The 19,311-nt window shown below is 59.7% G+C and overlaps 1 protein-coding gene across 34 annotated transcripts in view; it reads right to left on the bottom strand.

Annotated features, from left to right (window-relative positions):
• Positions 1 to 19,311, bottom strand: part of NRXN2 (neurexin 2) — a 104,741-nt gene that overhangs the window by 14,843 nt on the left and 70,587 nt on the right. For 24 of the 34 annotated variants that reach the window (XM_046015147.1, XM_046015168.1, XM_046015151.1 and 21 more), the window contains 3 exons: positions 12,684 to 12,865; positions 7,596 to 7,767; positions 3,340 to 3,429 (listed from right to left, as the gene is read on the bottom strand). In XM_046015147.1, the coding sequence (XP_045871103.1) occupies positions 3,340 to 3,429; positions 7,596 to 7,767; positions 12,684 to 12,865 (444 nt within the window). The remainder of the gene's footprint in view (positions 1 to 3,339; positions 3,430 to 7,595; positions 7,768 to 12,683; positions 12,866 to 19,311) is intronic. The other 10 variants (XM_046015173.1, XM_046015174.1, XM_046015182.1 and 7 more) reach the window with 1 other exon arrangement.

Below are 19,311 nucleotides of genomic sequence, written 5' to 3'. Positions count from 1 at the left end.
ATGGACAGGGGAGGGGCAGGCAGCGGGGAGAGATCGGAGAGGGATGGGGAGCACAGAGGGAAGCCAAGGGAAGGAAAGAGGATGGAGAGGGAAACCAGCAAGGGGCAGGAGTGGGGGGTTGGAAAAACGAGGAAGGGGGCAGACACCAAAGGGAAAGTCCTTGTCAGCCACAGCCCCCAGCCCAGCCAGGTGGGGACCCTGGAGGGGGAGGGTCCCCAAGGCACACATGGGCTGGGAAAGGGAGCCCAGCTCCCCCCTCTCCCCGCCATGCTCATGCCTCTGACCTTCCCATCCCCCTCTCCTCTCCTGCTCCAGGGGCATCGCACCCGTTCTTCCCCATCCCTCAATGTGATCCCCGTCTTCTCCCACTGCTTCCCCAAACGTCCCACGCCCAGTGTCCACCCTGAGCCATGGAGCCCTCAGAAGCAGCAGACAGAGGAGACAAAAAGGCAGAGACAGAGAAGGAGACTGCCGGGCTGAGTGGTCAGTGCGTGTCAAAGCAGAGAGGGAGCGACAGCCACCCACCGACGTGCCGGAGGTGAGGACGGTGCGCGGGAGGAGGGCTGGCGTGTGTGAGGGTAGGAGCAGCCACGCAGACCCCGCTCTGCCCTGCCAGCCACGCCAAGCCCTCTGACCTCTGGCCAGGCTCCCCTCTCTCCTCCCCCTTCCGAGGCCCAGCCGCTGCCCTGCCCAGGAGGGGGACCAGGCCCTGGAGAGCAGAGGCCTTCCTCCCTGCCCGGATGTGCAAGCACAGAGATGGAAAACGTTAAAGGGACCTTGCTTCGCTCACTGACAGCCCAAAAAACCCCCGCTCCAGCTCCAATCTCGCTCGCCACTCAGCAGCTGACACCTCAGCATCCCCCCTGGGTGGGGTTCGGCTGTTCTTTTTGGTTTTAGTGAATCTGGGGGTCGGTTTAACCCTCTGAGTTTGTTGCTTTGGTTTGGTTTTTAGAAAAGAGATTTATTGTGTTTTAAGTTTAGATTTAACTTTTGTTTTGGTGTTGCTTATTTCGGGAGGAGGGGGACAGAGGAATGACTCCACGGCCCCCCCCTGCTCCTCTGGACCTTCAGCTGCGGGCGCTGGGGGGTTTAAGACCTGGCTTAGCCCTCGTTAGCCTCTGGTTAGTGCCTCTTTAAAGATCTGGTTTAGAGTTAGGTGTCTGCACATCCTGCCCCCAAAACCTGGGCTGAGGATCGTCCAACTTGTGAAACCCACACTCTCTTCGGAAACACGGGTTCCCCGGGGCCACCCAACCATCTGTCTGACCCTCCCTGGTGAGGACTCTGCTGGGCTGTCTGGCCCCCTCCCACTGCCCAGCTCCTTACTGCAACGGCACCATCTTACAAATGGGGGTGCCGGGACCCATAAATGCTGAGCCCTAGTCAGTAGCAGCTGGAACACCAGACCTGGAGAGGTGCTCGAGGACTACCATCCACAGAAAATTCCCAGGTATAAGAGTTAGGAGACAATGAAGAGGAGAAGCCTCATGGTGGTCCAATGAGTTTGGGAAGCGAACGCTTCACAAACGACAGCTTTCGTTCTCGCAGGACTTCTCAGAGCCTTTATTAAACCAACGTCCATGTGTATCTTCGAGAGGAAGAAACAGGATTTGGCATTTCCCAAGCTTATTTTACCACAAATCTCTTTCTTGGGACGCCTCTCGTGGGACCTAGGCTGCTCCGGACATGTTTTGGAACTGGAAATTGGCTCATTCGATAAATATTTATTGAGCACCTACATATAGTAGCACATATAGCACCTATAAATAAATAAATATTTATTGAGCTGACAGTAAAATCATCCCTCCAAGAGGGCCCAGATCTTGTTCTTAAATACCTTCCTGTTCCTCACTTCATCTCATTCTCCCAGCAGCCCCCAGGAGGTAGGCTGAGGGGCTGAGGGAGCTCACCCATCCTGAGAAAGAGGAAGCAAGTTCCTCCTTCCACACTCTGGGAAATACCAGAGCATTTTGCCCCATCTTTCACTTTCTAGAAGCGGAAATAGAGGTCTAAAGAGAGGGCATGGCTCATTGTCACCTGAATGGAAAGCCCCCCTCCCCCAAGGGCCTGTCCAGCTCTGTCTCCCTGGGGTCACAAGTTGTCCCAGCCTCAGCCCAAGCTGCTCCCTTGGCCTCTCTGATTCTGGGAGTGGGAGGTGGGTAGTGGAGAGGATGCTACATAGGTCTGCGAACTTGGCCGCTGCAGCCCCGCCCACCATGAACTCCTCAAAGGGTTAAAGTTCGCCCCGCTGGAGAGAGCAACCCAGTGCGGTTGGGGGCTGTAGGTTTTAGCGATGTCTGTTACAGTCCCTTTAACTTTTTGTCCTGTTATGGATTTATCACATCTGGTTATCCGCGTGTTTAGTCCCCGCTGGCTGTGCGGGGGGCTGCAGGGGACATTTGGGGGTTTAGCTGGACGACATTTAAAAGCACAGTTATCAGCTGGTTAGGTGGGGGTTTAACAGTTCTACTCCCCCCTAGAGTTTAGCCTTAGAGGTACAGAGCTCGCCCCCTCTCCGGAGGGAAGGGATGGCTTGGCCCTTGGCCCCAACTTCCCTTGGTGACAAGTGGCCTTCTCCCTCACACCCAGCAGTCCCTTGGCACTCCCTGTAGCCGCTCAGCGGGCCTGTTCTGTCTTCCTCATCAGCTCTAGCAGGCACAGAAAGCCCTGGGGAATGGCCACCCCTGTCCCTACCTTCTAGAATCCCCCTATCCCCGCCTCTGTTTACTTCTGAGAGGCCTTCTGGACCCAGGTGGGCCCATTCCAGAGACAGAGTCCCACAGCCACTCCCTTGGTGGCGGGTTGGGGGGGGGTCTTTCCAGTAAGATGTGAGGCCTCCACACTTGCCTTTCCTCCTCAGGTGACTCTGGGGAAGCCTTCCCACCCTCCCTTGGGATCCTAGGATGAGCGCTTTCTGCTTCTCAGTGCACTGCAGCCCTCTGGCCCGCCCTTCACCAAACCCCGCTCCTGATCTACTCTCTAGCCCGCTTTACCAGGCGGTTCCAGGATGCGGTGGGGGGGGGGGGAGGCGGGGAGGGGTTCAGTTCCACAATCTCAGGGATTATCCTAACCCATCCCGGCTTTGGAAAGAGCTCAAGGACTCTCCCTCTTCTGAGCAAAACCCCAGCCCTGTCCAAAACCACCCCTCTACTTCTAAAGACACAGATGATCTGCACCCAGAGGGGAAGGGGGGGGCATCCCGGGGGTGGGGGATAATCAGGCCTCCGCTAAGGGGCGGGCGATGGGGAAGGCAAGGTGGGGAAAGAGAGAGCTCTGCACCTTTAAGATAGTGTTTTTAAAGTTAATTAATTAATTAATTAATTAATTCTGGTTAATTACCTTTGTCGAGCAGCCATTCATCTACTACTCGACCAAGCCGGTAGGGGATTCTCTGTCTAGCAATCGCCAGGCGCTCGTTATCAAAGTTTCCTTGGAAAAGTTTAGAAAGACAGTAGGTTTCTCAGGCGGCGAAGTCCAAAGGAGTTAGCAAAGTAATGACGCGTTTCTCAGGAGACTCAAGAGTAAAGCAGCAACATCCACCGGAAAGGGGGGAAGGTCCACCCAAGGCGGGAGAAGAAGCACTAGGTCCCTCGTCCTCCCGTGCCCTCCCCAGGCGCCTGTCCAGAGCCAGCCTCACCCGAGGGGCACGAGTGACCCAAAGAAAAAGACAGGGACGGAGAAGAAAAGGCCGCTGGAAGGTCAAAGGTCAGAGGTTAAACAGGTTTATCTGTGTTCAGGCTGTGGTGCCCACCTTCCGTCCCCATCCCAGAGTGGGGCCGTGGGGGCAGGGAGGGGCATTTAGCGGGTTTAAGTTGGGGGGTGGGGGGCCTCAGTGGCCCAGCTGGTTACTGAGTTTAGAGGGTGGTTTAGAAGTGGGAGGGATGGGTTAAGTGGGGTTTATGCGGCATTTAGGGGGTGGCCCGGCCCTCGCACTTAACAGTGACATTTCAACCACTTCTCCAGGCACTCAGTTCCCTTTCCCTTCCCAGCTCAGCTCCCCGCGGCGCCCTCTTTGCCAGCTCACCCCGCACCCCTACCCCACCAGCTTCTACCCCGATTCTTCCCACCCCAGAGGGCCCGCCACCACAGCCCACCATCCCTACAGGTCACCCCCCCCCCCCGCTGCCATCCCACCACCCCCACCCTTCTCCACCTCTCCTGCAGCCGTCTCTTCCACCCCTCTAAGCCTGCCCTGGTTCCCTCCCACAGGGCCTCCCTCCCCCGGCCCCTCTGTCTGGAGGCTCTCTTCCCCCATCTCAGCCCCATTTCAAGACCCTCAGACTCAGCGCTGCTCTGGTCCCCTTTTGCCTCTGCACTAGAGTACCCAGCCCAGCTCCCAATGCGCTATCCCTTACTAGTCTTTCTCCTTCAGGCTCCTGCCCACAATTCCTAACCTCACTCCTTCTCCACCCTGCCTGTCCCTCTCTCCACTCACCATTGTCCAGGCCCTGGAGATGGGGAGCAAAGATACTGTGTGTGTATGTGTGTGTGTGTAACAAACAGACCACGGAAAGGGTTTAATCAGTGTGCCTAGGAGTTCGGTGTGCTCCTCCCCGCACCCACGGGCTGTGGATCATGCCGGGCTGTTGCAGTGGAAATGGAAATCATTTCCTTTGGGAATCTGGCCACTCTTCCCATTGAAACCACGTACAGTGTCCAATAACGTGCTGGGGGGCGGCTTTCCTGCTCCTCTCGCAACGCACGGCTGCGCATGCCCCCGGTGAGGCCGGGGCCCGGGCCTGCCCAGGACATACCGCCCCCCCCCCCGCCCGAGCAAGCACACGACGTGTCCGTGTGTGTGCACGGCTGCTGCTTCCCTAGGTGTTTCTGACGCAACAAGACCTTGCCTTCCTGACAGATTCAGGTCACTGCTGTTTCAGTAAAAAATGGATTGTTCACTCGTTTGGTCACTCAACAAACATTTCTTGAGTGCCTGCTCTGTTCCTCATGCTGGGTACTGGAGATGCAGAGACAGAGGCCTGGCCCTGACCCGCCGAGCGCCCCAGCCAAGCAGGGGAGACTGGCGAGTGACCGGCAATGTTCTTTGTTCTGCTGGAGGTTGCACAGGGCATCCTGGCCCGGGGCTGGGAGTCAGAGACCCCAGAGAAGACCCTGCAGGAGAGGTGAACAGGCCAGAAGGGAGTCTGGCAGGGCTAGGGGTCGGGGCACATATGCAGAGCCAAAGACTCAGGAAGGCAGGTGTCTGTGTAGCTGTCCCTGTGTGTGTCCCTGCCTCATTGGAGCACATAACAATTCTAACCAAAGTTCTCATTGAGCACTTCCCCTCGGCCATGCCACTCTAGGGCTTTCCTTGGGTTATCTTGTGGGATTCTCAGGTATTACTAGGAAGGGCCTATTATCCCTCTCTTTCAGAGGTGGAGACAGATTCAGAGGCTGGACGACCTGCCCAAGGCCACAGACTTATCAGTAGGAGGTCCAGAGGCTAAGAGCTGAGTCTCTGTGCTCCGGAAAAGTCTGGAGGCCCAGGCTCTGCATGGAAGCGTCCTGCCAGCCCAGCCCGCCAGTGCAGCTCAGGAGGACACTTGGCTGTGGTCGGCCACCTGCCCTCACACCGTACCCAGGCCGGCACTGGGTTACCCTGCTGGCCGGCTGAGGGGGCACCCAACAGTCTCCCCACCCCCACCCAGGGGTCCCTGAGCAGAGGAGAGCAGGCATGAACCCTCCGAGCCCTGGCTTCTAGCCTGCTGGGCCCCAAGGGAAGGTGCTCTGGACCCGCATCATGGCTTGAGGTGGTGAAGCCTTCGTGTCCTCCCAGTACAACCTTGTTTGGCCCAGGTGGGGGTCCTCACGGCCACCAAAGTTGCCCTCATGTGTGTGTGTGGCTGAGAGAGAGAGAGAGAGAGACTGATGATCGCACGGCAATCACATGTCAGAGCCTGGCCCGGGCGCCTGCCAGACTTCACATGGGAGGGCTGGTGTGCCTCAATGATCCCACGCAGGCCCCGAACCTGGGTGTAGGCTGGCCTCCCTCGGGCAGCCTCCCGTTTCTCCTATGTCAGTCTGACCTTACAAGTCTTTGCACTTGTCCTTGTGTCTGTGGTTGGCCCATATGTCCATCAGCCTCTGTACTTCTTGGGTGGGTGTGGGGGGGGGCATGGTTCTCTTTAACCCCAGAGAGGGCTGGGCACAAACCTGTAGGACGGGGCCCTGGGAATCGACACTGGGCCTCCTTCTGCCGGCGTGAGTGCGCCCGTGAGGGTCTGCACACCTGCACCTTTCCGTGTCCTTCTGCCCACACCCCTCTCAGCCAGCGTGGGGCAGCCTCTCAGCCCCCGCCTCGGCTGTCGCTCTGGCCTTGGAGAGGGACTGAGCCTGCAGATGCTCCTTTCTCCTCAGTCGCCCCCGTGTGTGACTGTGCGGTCGCTCAGCCAGATTGTACCTCTACAAGTCTGCAATTCTGCAGTTCTCCCCTGCCGTGGCTCCCTTCCCCTCCCTCTCGGTCTCCCACACCGGGCTCTCTTCCTCTTCCTCCTGAGGCTCTGGCCACCTCTTCTCCCACTGGCTGGGTCTGTGCCACGACGTCTCCATATATCTCTCTGCATCACTCCGGGGCTGCCTCCGTCTCTGCTCCCAGTGACTGTTCCCATATCTCTCCATCGCCTCTCCCCTGGCTCCCCCGCACTCTGAGGCTCTTTCTCTGCCTCCTCATTTCTCCCATGTCCTCATCCCCTCCTTCCTCTTGTGCTTCAGACCTTGGTTTGCCCTGGGCCGCCACAGCCATCACGCTGTGTGACACTATAGAATGGGGGCCGTTTGCATGCTTGTGCTCCCCCCCACCTAGACTGTGAGCCCCTGCAAACAGAGGCCATGTCCTGCTCCTGTGACCCCCGAGCCTGACACCAGGAGGCTCCCGGTGAAGGTCTGTGGAATGAACTTGCACTCCCGTCTCTGGACATTCTCTCCCTTTCACTGTGTCCCTTATGCCCTGAGACACTGGGGTTCCTTTTCTCTGAGCCCCTGTGGTCACTTCTCTTCCTTTATCTGGATCTCCTGATACAGATCTTTGATTTGCTCTTTGTAAAGACCTTGGTTCATTCCTTGATTCTGTCCTTGGGATCAGCCCTGCCTCCTTGGCAAGATACATTTTGGGTTACTTATGGATCTTCTCTCTCTGGTTTCTGCATCTGCCTCCTCATTTCTGCCTGTCCCTCAATTCTAAACCCATCCTTTCCTCAATCGTGTCAGATTCTCCCTACTTCTACCCCCTTCCTCTTTTCTTCTCCCCTACCCCCACCTGGACCCCCGCCTTGCAGCCTTCCCAGCTCAGCTCCGCCCTCTCCCTCCCACCCCACAGACTCCCACCACCGAGGTCTAGCTCTGCCTTGCGAATGCCGAGGTTTCTCCTTAGCCACGCCCCCACCCGGGGGCCCCACTAGCCTTGCCTTTGGCCAGGCCTTGCCCCTGGCCAGGCCTTGCCCCAGCACCACCAGAAACCTCTCGCTTAGCTCCGCACGAGACCGCTCCCGAGCGTGCAGGCAGCAATCCTATCAGAGGCCGCCTTGCCGGCCCCGCCCCCGCCCTGCCCCCGCCCGGCGCAGCCCTCAGCACCTCCTCCGCGCGACGGCGCCGCCTACCTGCCGGGTACCGCTCATTGACCGGCCAGCTGTCCACCTGCAGGGTGGCATTGCCGCCACTTCGAGTGAAGCGCACCACGTGGTATTTGCCGTCGCTCACGATCGCATTGGGCTCATCGATGGTAATGTCGTCCGTGCCCACGTTAAAGATCACCCCCACGGTGCCCTGGTCCTGGGGACAAGGAGGTAGAGGTCAGCAATGGGGAGGGAATAACCATTCACTCTTTCTAGAACTCCATCTATGACCGCACCGGCCCAGATCTATGGCACTTTATAGCTTTACAACGCACATCTCCCAGTCATGCTTTGACCCTCTCACCCGCCCAGAGAGGTTGGCGGGCTTGCCCTTCCCTGACTCGGGGGCAAAGGAGTGACCCGAGATTCAGAGAGGCTGGGACCATGGCGGGGTGCAGAGCCTGGAGCGGGAGCGCTCCCACTAACCATACCTGCCTCTTGCCTTTCGGTTCATTCAGAATATTCACAGATGTTCTCAGGGCACCCATTCTGTGCTAAGGCCCACTGAGCCCAGGCCCCAGACAAGGTAGCCAGGACCCAGCTGAGGGCCAACAAGAGCTCGGGCGGGGGGGGGGGCCTCCCTAGGGCACGACCAATAGAGAAGTCCATGGAAGCCATCCCTGTGCCTGAGGAAAGTCTGGCCTCCCTGGTCCCCACAACCCCCAGCCTTGACACTCCCCTTTCTTGCCCGCTCGGCACTGAGCGGGTCCCCGGGGGCCCTGTACTAGCGCGTCAACATGCTTCCAGCAGCTCATCAGGCCCAGTGTTGGTCAGGTCTGAGTGCGAAATCACAGGAGCAGAGGCGGGGGTCTGAACTGTGGATTTTGGGGAGTGATGAGTATGGAAAGAGATCAGGAAGGTCAACCCCCCGTAGACTTACTAAGGAAAGGTGGGCTTGTGGGTGTAGGGGCTGGGAGTTGGGGAAGAAGAGAAAGTCAGAGACCCAGGCCTGGAGGAGGGGAGCAAAGAGCCGGTCTCAGCAACCTCTGGGACCTAGGTCCCATGCTCTGGACAGGGCAGGGCCTGGGGAACCCTGCGGAGGCCACCCAGGATCCAGCCCCAGAAGAGTTCCGTTGGTGGCACCGGTATGAGAGGGAGTGCTTCACTGAACCCCTAAAAGGTGCCGGGCCCTCTGAGGGGTCCATACACACGCATTCTCTTCATCCCCACAGTGCCCCTCTCAGGAAGCTGTGGCATTCCCAATTCAGCAAGGAGAAAACTGAGGTCGGGGAGGTCCGGGGAGGTTGCGTAGCAACCCCAAATCCACATCACAAGGAAAGGAATGTCAGGTTTGCACCCCAATCGGCCTGACTCCAAAACCAGTGCTCGCTTTCTCCTGCCCACTAGTCTAGGGAGACACTGACTCAAACGGCAGGGGCATGATCTGAGCAGTTACTGAGCCCAACCCACCGGAGACACCAGAGACCACTAAAGAAGTCAGGGGAAGGCCCAGGAGGCCCTAAAGTTGAGCCCCTATTCCACTCCCCTGCACTTCCCGGCAGCACTTGACTCAGCGTCCTGGGTCCCCCCAGACCCCTCCTCCTGCTCAGGACAGACACCCATACAGGCTCACTTAGGCCCTCTGAAGCTTGCACAGTCACAGGACCCAGGTCATCAGAGAACACACACACACACACACACACACACACACCCCTCGGCTCTCCCTGAAAGACTACTCCAGTCCAGCCTGGGCAGGAGGGCCCATTCAGCTGCGGACTCCTGACTCCGACAGACCCTAGCAGCTTGGTGGCACTGAGGACGGGATGGGGGGACTCACAGATGGCACAGGGACTGGGGTTTTGCGGAGAGCTGTGGCTCGCCTGGAGATCCAGGCCCGATCCCTTCCCCCATCGTGGGTCTAGTCCTCCCCCTCCTAGAACCTGGGAAAGCCACACACACACACACACACAGTCATATACGCACACAGCATCTCTCCTCAGGTGCAGTAAAGCAGGGAAACTGAGGCTGGGCTCGCCTAACAGAGTACTCACAAGCCCCACGCACCTACCACCCACAGACTGACAACATCCCAGGGAAACGGGGTGATCACATGCTCCCCACACACAGGAGGGAAACAGCCGATGCTCCTCCAGACTATTTTTAGCAGTAACATCGCCCAGAATAGCAGCAGCCCCTTGGTCACCTCCGAGGGTTTCTCCCCCGTAAGGCTCAGGCCAGGCGGGGATGGTGGTCAAGGAGCAGAGGCCACCTGGGAGCTGGGGTGCTGGGGGTGCTGGCCGGGGCAACTGGAAGGCAGGACACCCGGGTTTCCTAGGAGGCAGCCGAGCTCAGAGCCATACGCTCCGGGGGAGAGGCAGCTCCCAGAGCTGCTCCCGACGTGAAGTCAGTTGTCACTTCTGTTAAAGTCATTAATTCCTAATTCCCCAATTACCTCATTAGGCGGCGGTGGGGAGAACGCAGCCGCTCCTACAGCAAATAATTATGGGAGTCAAAATTAATTTGGCAAAGTGGAGCGACGCTTTATTAGAAACGTCAAATTGCTTTTCTCTTATTTTGCGGCCGCCTCCCCGCTCTCTGAGAGCTGTGAATGACGCTGCGGCGGGAGCTGGTCTGTCACCAGGAGAGGAGGGGCTCGGGGGCGGACCCCAGAGGCTTCAGTCCTGTCTGGGCCCCGCACCGCTCTCAGAGGTGGGTTCTCCCGGGGCTCCCACACTTCCTCCAGGGCCCCTGCTCTCGCCGGGCGCCCCACCCCTGCCCTCTGCAGCACCAGGCATCAGCCCTCATTCCTCCATAACACTGAGTCAGGTGAGGCTTGGGGGAACCGCTGGGGGAGAAAAGGGGGTCCTTTCTCCCTGCACCTCAAGCCCCTATGCTGTCTCCTCGGTGCTGGGGAGCCCCAACTCCTAACCTCGCAGGCACAAAGACACGCAGGAGTGGCCAGTGAGGCAGACCCAGAGCACGGGCAGATCTGGAGTCCCTGATGATGGGGCACGGGCTGACCGTGCTTCCTGTCGCTGGGCCGTGTCCCCAGGGGCTTGACACACACAATCTCCCCAGAACCTCCCAAACTCCCTCTTGTCCTTTCACCATCCAGGTTACCGGAACACTCCGCAGATGAGGATGCTGAGGCTCAGGGCGGGGGTGGGGGGTAGTGACTGCACCAGGACAGAGCAAGGGAGCGGCAGAGTTGAGACTCAAACCCAGGCCATCAGCTCCAAAGTCACGCCCAGCCGGCGAGAGAATACAGTCCTCGCTCACTGACAAGGCCATGGACACAGCCACACCTGCCACAGGGTCAGGAGACCCCAGTAACAGCAAATACCACTCTCCCGGGGAAGGCACGCGAGCAGCGACACACGTGATCTGAGGTGAGCCTGTCCTCCACCATCCCCCGAGGTCCCACTGTCACTCCTGATACCATCGGTATGCACCCAGCCCCACACACCACACACAGTCCACAGCCACGGTCTCACATTCAGCCGGAGACACTGTCCTGCTCACACAGGTACGAACCTTCCAGGTGACTCGCCCCTCTGCACCCCTTCCCTACACATGGCTCTGCCTAGCTTCCCCAGTCCAGTGCCCAGCGGCTGTCACTCCCACTCCAGCTCCACTCAGCCCACGGGACATTTCACGCCTCCTTCCTTTGCTCCCTGCTGTTGGGAGAGGGCTGCGCAGGGGGACCCTGGACAAGCTGATGTGCTCGAAGGGGCCAGTTGCCGTGGTCCAGTCAGATGGGGAGGGCAAGAGCCCAAACATGCTTCCTCGTAAAGCCCAGGGCCCCCCACCCAGATCTTTCTAGCACATAGAGCCTGGCCACCCTGCTCGACCCCCCACTCAGGAGGGTCCTGGCCAGGGTCAGCGTGGGGGATGCAGGCAGCAGGGGGCTTACAGGTGGGATTGAAGATGGAGGTCAGAGGCCCAGGGGGTAAGACCATGGAAAGGAGACAGGGGAGAGGCTAAGCATAGAAATGAAACAGAGCAAGGCCAGAGGCCACTGGGAAGGGTGTGGGGTAGGACCAGAGATGTGGAAAGGGTCAAAGAGGAAAAGGAGTTGCCTGAAGGCCAGAGTTAGGATGAAAACTGAGAGGAGCCATGAATATGGTAAGGGGGGTCGGGGTTTGGTATGCCGAGTAGGGAAGTATGGTGGGTAGGGGCAGTCTGGCGGAGGGGGTTATGTTGGGTAAGGGGGTATGGCAGGTAGGGGGTTTGGCGGGTAGGGGGTATGGAGGGTTGGGGGACATGACAGGTGGGGGTGTATGGCGGGTAGCGGTTATGGCAGGTAGGGGTATGGTAGGCAGGGGGGTATGACAGGTAGGGATATGGAGGGCGCGGGGTATGGCAAGAACGGTGGGTATGGCAGGTAGAGCGAGAGGGGGTATGACGTGTAGGGGGGCCAGGCGAGTAGGGCAGATAGGCGCAGGCTTGGTGGGAGGCCCAGAAGGAGGCACGGGCAAGCAGCAGAGCTGAGGTGGGGAGCGGGCCGAGCCAAGCGGGACGGGGGCTCCGGGTGGGGATGTGGCCCTGGGCCGAGAGGTCAGAGAGGAGTGAGCATGGCCAGATGGGTTACAGGGGAGGCGAGGTAAAGGGGCCGCCGGGAGGGCAAAGGTCATGGGAGCAGAGGTTAAGGGCAGAGCACAGGCAGCGGCCAGATTTCCGAGCAAGGTGCGGGGGCAGGCATGGACCATGCTGGGGCCCGGAGGTATGAAGAAGCCGAGTGAAAATCCAGGCAGGGCACAGGAGGCCGCCCCGGGTGGTCTAGAAGTGAGCAGGCAGTGGCCCAGAGCAGTCACCATGTGGGGAGGCTTCATGGGCTGCAGGAGAATGGCCCGGAAGGCTCAAGGAGGCCCTGTGTCCAGGAAGGTCAGAAGACACATCCGGAGTCAGGGGTTGGGGAGCTGCGGAGCTTCCAACCAGCCAGGGGTCCCTGGGGAAGCACAACAGGAAGGGAGCCATGCAGAGGGACCTCCAGGAACTGGGGGAACACATGAGGGAAGATTCGAGGTGCTGATCCCATGACCATGAGGGGACCAAGAAGATCTGGGGTGCGAAGACCGGGAGTGGGGGCAGGGGCGCGGGGGGCAGGCGGGGGCCAGGGCCCTGGATCCTTACGATGTGAAGTTGCAAGTAGTCTCCAAGGCCGGAGGCACTGTCCACCCGCACCAGCACCGCACTGCGCTGGTGTGTGCTGAAGCCCACGGCCAGGCGGTCCATCCTCGTGCTGGGCCGGTCATTGGGGGGCCACGTGTAGGTGATGAGCGCTCCCCCCTTCCCAAAGATGTATGTGGTCCCAGCTGCAGAGAGAAGGGAGAAAGAGAGATGTGACTTCAGGCGAGCGAATTTGGCAGGTCTTCGGGGCTGCCCCCCGGAGCACAGGGCCCCCGGGCGAGGGCTGTGATGCCCACACCAGCCGCCAGGCCCTGCAGTCCTCAGGAACAGTTGGCGGGCGGGTGCCCGGTGAGAGCCCGTGCACGCGCGCAGACAGATGTAGCTGCCTCATCAAGAATTCTAGCTTTAATTACAGCAACACAGGGAGGCAAGCGAGAGAGTGACACAGAGAGAGAGCCCAGAGAGAGGCTGCAAGGGGACCAAGAAGTGTATGGAGAGCAGGTAGGCCCTGGGGGACAGGGGGGCTGGGCTCTACCAGCTCGAAGTCTCCCCGCACTAGCAGAGGTGACTGATCGGAGGTGTGTCCTTCTGTGGGGCCAAGCTGGGCCAGCACAAGGCGAAAGGAGCCCCAGGCGATGGCGGGAGGCGCAGGGGCTGTGTTCAGCTCTGACTCACACCCCACAGCTTGGCACCCTTCCACCACCTGCCCCCGTTCCCTCCCAAGCCCCTCTGGAAATCTTGGTCCCAGTTTGCCCCAGGACTCCTTGCTTCTGCTCCCAATTAGGGGGCTGTCAGGGTCCCAAAAGACGGGGTGCCTGAAGCCTTACCCGGCAAAGAGACAGGTATTGGGGCTAGGGGAGGGCGGTGGTATGGAATAGAGACTGACAGCCAGAGGAGGAAGGAGGCAGAGAGACAGATGGACAGAGAGGGACGGAGAAGGGTGTAGGTGAGAGAAAGTGGGAGAATGGAAGCCAGAGATGAAGGCTCCTTCTCCCTGCCCTCCCCCACCCCACCCTCCCTCCCCCTCTCAGTCTCCTCCATCCGGCTGCCGGGGGCGGGTGTGAGGTCCCTAACGATCTCAGCCCCAAAATAAACCCCATTAGTCGCCATGTTCCCTCCTGCGGCTGACTGGGCTCCCTGGGGGTGGGGTGGGGGGGTAGGAGCAGACCGATGGCTGGGGTGGGGGTTGGGTGCTGGTCACCCAGTTTCCGGGAAAGGAGCCTTGTCTGGGAAGCCAAGAGGACTAGTACTCTGGTGCCTTCAGAGAAGGAGGAGAACAATCTTGCATTCTTTAGAACATAAATGGAGCAGATGAGATTCATAAAATGCTTAATTAAATAATTAGCCACTAACGACTCCTCTCAAAGCACTTCTTGGGGGAGAGGGGTTAAGCCGAGACAAAGGCAGGTGGGGCCTGAGGGCGAAAGCCTGAAGCAGGCTGAGAAGCAAGTGGGGCCTTCAGGTGGGATGGAAAGGCCCCTGGGGTTAGGGAGCTGGGAGCTGGGGAAGCCAAGCCCAAGACGGGCCTGAGGCCTGAGGCCTGAGACACTTCGGAGGCCGGCAAACCTGCTCCCCCAAGATGGCATCCCAGCTGCTAACACTAAGGCCAGACCCCTCCAGCACCATGAGGGCCTCTCACCACAGGGACTAGGAGCCCCAGGGCAGCTTGGACCATCGGGGATGAGGGGGCTCTACCCGAGGAAGCTCCTGAGCCCCGGAAGGAGACTAGACTCCGAGGGCCTTGGAGGAAGGGGGCGTCTGCACCACCTGCAGGCCCAGGACGGAGCTGAGGCCGAAAGAAAAGCCTGCTGCCTGGGTCCCTGAGAGGCAGCGAGGCCCGCAGGGGTTCGGGGCTGGGGGTGGGGGGAGCCGGAGCAGTTCTCCAGAGCACTTGTCATCAGTGCCCTCCATCTTCCCAGAGCCGGCCGGAGAGGAGAGGTGACCCCGGCCAGAGAGGAGAGCTGACCCCGGGCCCCAGGGCAGAGCACAGCAGGCAGGAAAGAACCACTCCGAGTACCCCCCAGACAGGGGGAGCTTGGCTCCACCCCCTGCCCCCAGACCCGGTATCCTTTATGGTGTGGGGGGGGCTGGAGGCTCTTGGGGGGGCAGGATTAGGAAGGAGAGCTGGTGGGAGGTGGGGTACACAGTGAGGCACACCCACCCCCCAGGCCGGGTGGCTTGCGGGGAAGAGGGGCTGGGCCTGCCGGCCAGGAGCACAGTAGGCCTCTCCACTCCCGACACTGCAGCACTCTGGAAAACCGGCTGTTTCCATGGCAACCGTAATACCCAGGGTCCTCCCTTCCCCCTCCACTCACAAGCTGCAAGTCCAAATTTGGGGGGTGGGGAGGGCCAGGGGAAGGGAGATGGCTGGACCCCCCCCCCCAGAGCCCCCCTCCCTGCCTCCCTGACCAGAGGCCACAGCCTCTTCGCCTCACCGGCCCCAGAGCCCCCGAGGTCAGGCGCAGGAGGGGATCACTGGGCTGCTTGGTCCCTCAGACCTGCCAAACCCCATGTCCCTGGGGCCTGCTCCCAAGCCTCCCAGGCCTCCCAGCCTCCCCACCCCAGGAACCCAGACTGCGCCTCCCCGTGGAGACAACCCTGCCTGAGCCCAGAGGGGCCGCAGCCGGGCCTCCCGGAACAGAGGCCACCACCCGCGCCGAGCAGCCCCGTCCCAGGCCCCACACCCACACACCGGCGATGACACACCCAGCCGCACACAAAGCCCCGGCGTGGGGAGGCAGGCGGCGGAGACGCGAGGCAGCCGGCAAACATGGGAGCGCACAAAGACTGGCCTCGAACCGGCGCCCGTCCCCGCCCCCGAGGCCAAAGGGCACCCCGCCCCCCGCCCCAGTCCCCAGCCGGGCCGGCCCAGCCCGGCTCCCCGCGGGGTTTATTACCCACTAACACCGCGGCCGCTTCATTACGCCGGGCGGGGCGGGCCTGGTAAAGCCTAAGGGCGGTGATTACACTGTGGGGGAATCGGGTGGAGGGACGCGACTGGCACCGACCAGGTTGAATGGCTTATTGGACTGGGACAGCAGTAATTACCCCGGGGAGACATTTCTCCCCCCAGCAGGGCGCTTCCGCCTGGTGTGGGGGGAGGGGGCAGCCGGCAGGCAGCGGGTGGGGCCCCTGGCCCAGGTACCTCCCTGTGAGTGGGGAGGGGCCTCTCCCCCCACCCCACCCCTACAAGCTGGCCTCCACGGCCCTGGCCACCAGACTCCCTGGGGCGTGAGGACCAGGAGCCCGGAACACCACACTGGCATCCAGAACCTCTGAAAGGTTCCAAAAAGGGCTCCGGGGGAGGGGCCTAAGCCAAGGCCCAGAATGTTACTCCAGGATGGCCCAGACCCACTGTATTTGACCTCCCCATGTAGCTAGTGAGCCTCATAGTGCCTGGCAGTGGGGGAGGAGAAGGGGGGGATCATCCAACCCTGAAGCCCAAAGCAAGAGAGCCTCTGGCCACACGCAAGGTGCCCCGGGCCCTGGTGCCCACCACCAACGGCCCAGCGCTGGCACCTTCTGTCCACACCCGACATCATCTGGGCCTCCTGGACCCCAAAATTCATGGATCCCAGTAAAACACTAAATGATCAAGAATGTTCCATGGAGTTCGCACACACCTGCATTAGAGAACGCCACCATCCATTAATAATGGTTAGCTAACACAGACCCACACAGTAAACTCATTCCATGTAAAAACAAACAACAACAACAAAAACCCGCCATGAGGTGATGTCCCTGTGGTTGAAATTACACGTGCAGACCCTCCCCGCAGCAACAGAAGCCATGACAAAAACCTCTGGTAGACCCAGAAGCATGAGAGGCAAAAACTCCTGTACAATCCAGAAAAGCCATGGTCCTGGGTGCCCATAGCCCATGCCGACTCTGTACATGGCTCTCCACAACCCAGGGGTCCCCCACGGATCCATAGCCCTGGGCTCAGCTCTCTTGATCTAGAATCCCAGAGCAATCTCCCCTCAATTCCTGTGCCCATCCTTGGCCATGACCATCCAGTTAGAAACCCAAGTTAACACACCCATTTTCAGAACCAAGATCAATGCCAGCCCCCTTGAGAAGCAAGCTGGAGTGATGAACCCAGAACCCTGGAAGCCACTGACTCAGAAATGAGGCAGAAATAAAGGTCGCAGGGGCTGAAAGGCTCCAAAGCCAAAATCGGGGTCAAGGACCAGAAGAATGTCACCCCCTTGGGACATTTTTAGGAGCCAGGTGTACTAGTCCCCCCCACTCTCGTGGCCAGACCGACATCAGGTGCAGGGGTGTCGATGGGTGTCTGGCAGGTCAGTGGGGATATTATGTAACAGGAGGCTTGGGGGGATGGAAGGTAAGAGGAGGAAAGAGTGAAGAGAAGGAGGGAAGGGAGGGAAAAGGGAGAAGCCAGGAGAAGGGACATGGAGAAGCCAGTGCAGAAGGAGAGGCTCCCTCATTGGAGGGGGGGGGGGGGGTAGCTAGGGAGATGTTGGGGCAGAGAGGAAGGATCTCCCCTCCCCTTGCCAGAAAACTCTCCCAAGCTGGTCTCTTCCTCTAGCCAACCCTGGGGCCCCAAGAGAAGCCTGTCACTTCACCTCTCCTCATGACTAAGGTCAGCGGAGGCGGAGGCCAGCCAGAACAGATGGCATTCTCTGACCTCTTCTAGCTGCCCTTTGACCCTCTCCCCTCCCTCACCTGCCTGACCCTTCCGGGCCCCTCCCTTCCGGCTCCCACCACCTTCCATCCCTGTCCCACGGCGCCCTCCAGCCGCCTTCCTCTGTTGCCATGTGGCACGGGGCAGCCATTAGCCCTCATGGGGCTGTTCTTCTCAACACAGCGAGGGGGTGGCCATCTCTGAGGCAACCCCAACACTGACATTCCATACACACACACACACACACACACACACACACACACACACCCCTCCCATGTTCTCTCCTCCATTTTCTCTCCTGTTCTCCCAGCTCTTTTCATCCCGACTCGAGCTCCCTCGCTGAGCCTCCCTGTGCCACTCAGCGCCAAGGAAGGTCCCTCCTTCCAATCTGCTCACCTCCCCTAGGCCAGCTCCTCTCTTGGTCCCTTCCTCTTTCACCTCTGGCCCTGCCCCCCCCAGACACTCTCCTCCAATATTCCTGCCTCCGCCTCTGTATCTCACCCCTCCATGCCTCACCTCAGTGCCCAGAACAACCATGTCCTCTAGGGCCCCTTTGGGAGCAACACTGGGCCTCTGGGGAGCCAGAAGGGACAATGAAGAGGAGAGAGGAGGCAGAGGGCCAGAGAGCTCATGGGGGAGAAAAAGGGAGTCAAGAGCCAGAGAAGGTGTGGGCTGGGAACGTGGAGGAAGGGAGAAGAGAGAGTGCTCTACAGAGAGGACCCCCACTGGGACAGGGACAGAGATGAGCGGAGGGACACTGTGCTGGGGAAGAGAGGAGAAAGCAATGGAGAGGGGGTGGGAAGGGGTCACACTTGGGAAGTGGAAAAAGACAGCACAGAAGCATGAAAAATGAGTTAAGACAAAGTAGGGGAGAGTAGAAATGGGGTGAGATGATTGGAAAGGACATGGGGGCAAAGGTCGGGAGGCAAGGATGGACAGGTGTGCAGCAGGACTGGGAAGGCAGACGTGAGCGCAGACCCTGTAGGCCCAGAGAGGCACGGCTGGGAAGTGAGGAAGATCTAAGCATGGAAGAAGAGGGAGGAAGGAAAGTGGAGTCAAAAAAAGAAAGAAAGAAAGAAAGACACGAGAGGTGATGGATGGGCAGAAATGGGAAGTGAAGGAAGCACAGAAATGGGAGGCAACAAGGGTACAGAGTGAGAGCACAGTGATGAGCGCCCAGGAGAGTCCAGATAAAAGGTGATGGGAGCTTGGAGGTGTCAGGACACCATGGGAGTCGAGATGAGAGGTGACGGGGGGGGGGGGGGGGGGCAGGTCTAGGAGGCGAAGGAGGTACAGAGAGGGGAAGTGACGGGGGTTCCCTGTGGAAAGTGATGGCCGCGTACAGGGAAGGGAAATGATGAGTAGACTAAAATGGGAGGCGATGGGGCCTCTGGGATGGGAGGTGACGGGGGTCTGAGGTGGAATGTGCAGGGACTGAGATGGGAGGTGATGGGGTCTGGCATGGAAACAAGGTGACGTGGAAAGACGGCCCAATGCAGAAGGGATAGCAAGTGCACAGACAGAAGGTGTGGGCTGTGGGGATGCAAAGTGATAGGCCACAGAGACCAGGGAGCACAGGGATGGAAGGCGACAGGTACAAAGTCAGAAATGGCATAGAGAGAACCTTGGGGCTGAAGCTATGAAGGGATGAGGGGCCTGAGACGGGAGGTGATCCAGGCTGGAAGCAAGAGGGGATAGAGGTTGGAAATGGAGGGTGATGAGGTCTGAGAGGGAAGATCTGAAGTAGGTTTTGAGATGGAAGGTTACGAGGGGTTGAGACAGTGGAAAGTGAGAGAGGACCACTACGAGGGGCGATGGCGAGACTGGGCGGGGGTGATGGGGAGCCCAGAGTGGGGGTGATGGGGTGATAGGGAGACTGGAATGGAGGTGAGGGAGAGACTAGGATGAGGGGCGATGGGGAGATGGGCTGGGAGATTACAGGGAGCCTGGGTTGGAAGGTGATGGGGAGCCCAGGATGGGGGACTC

The sequence above is a fragment of the Meles meles genome, chromosome 8 (genome assembly GCF_922984935.1).
Source record: "Meles meles chromosome 8, mMelMel3.1 paternal haplotype, whole genome shotgun sequence".
NCBI classification, from domain to species: domain Eukaryota; kingdom Metazoa; phylum Chordata; class Mammalia; order Carnivora; family Mustelidae; genus Meles; species Meles meles.
This window is presented reverse-complemented; position numbering and strand designations above follow the sequence as displayed.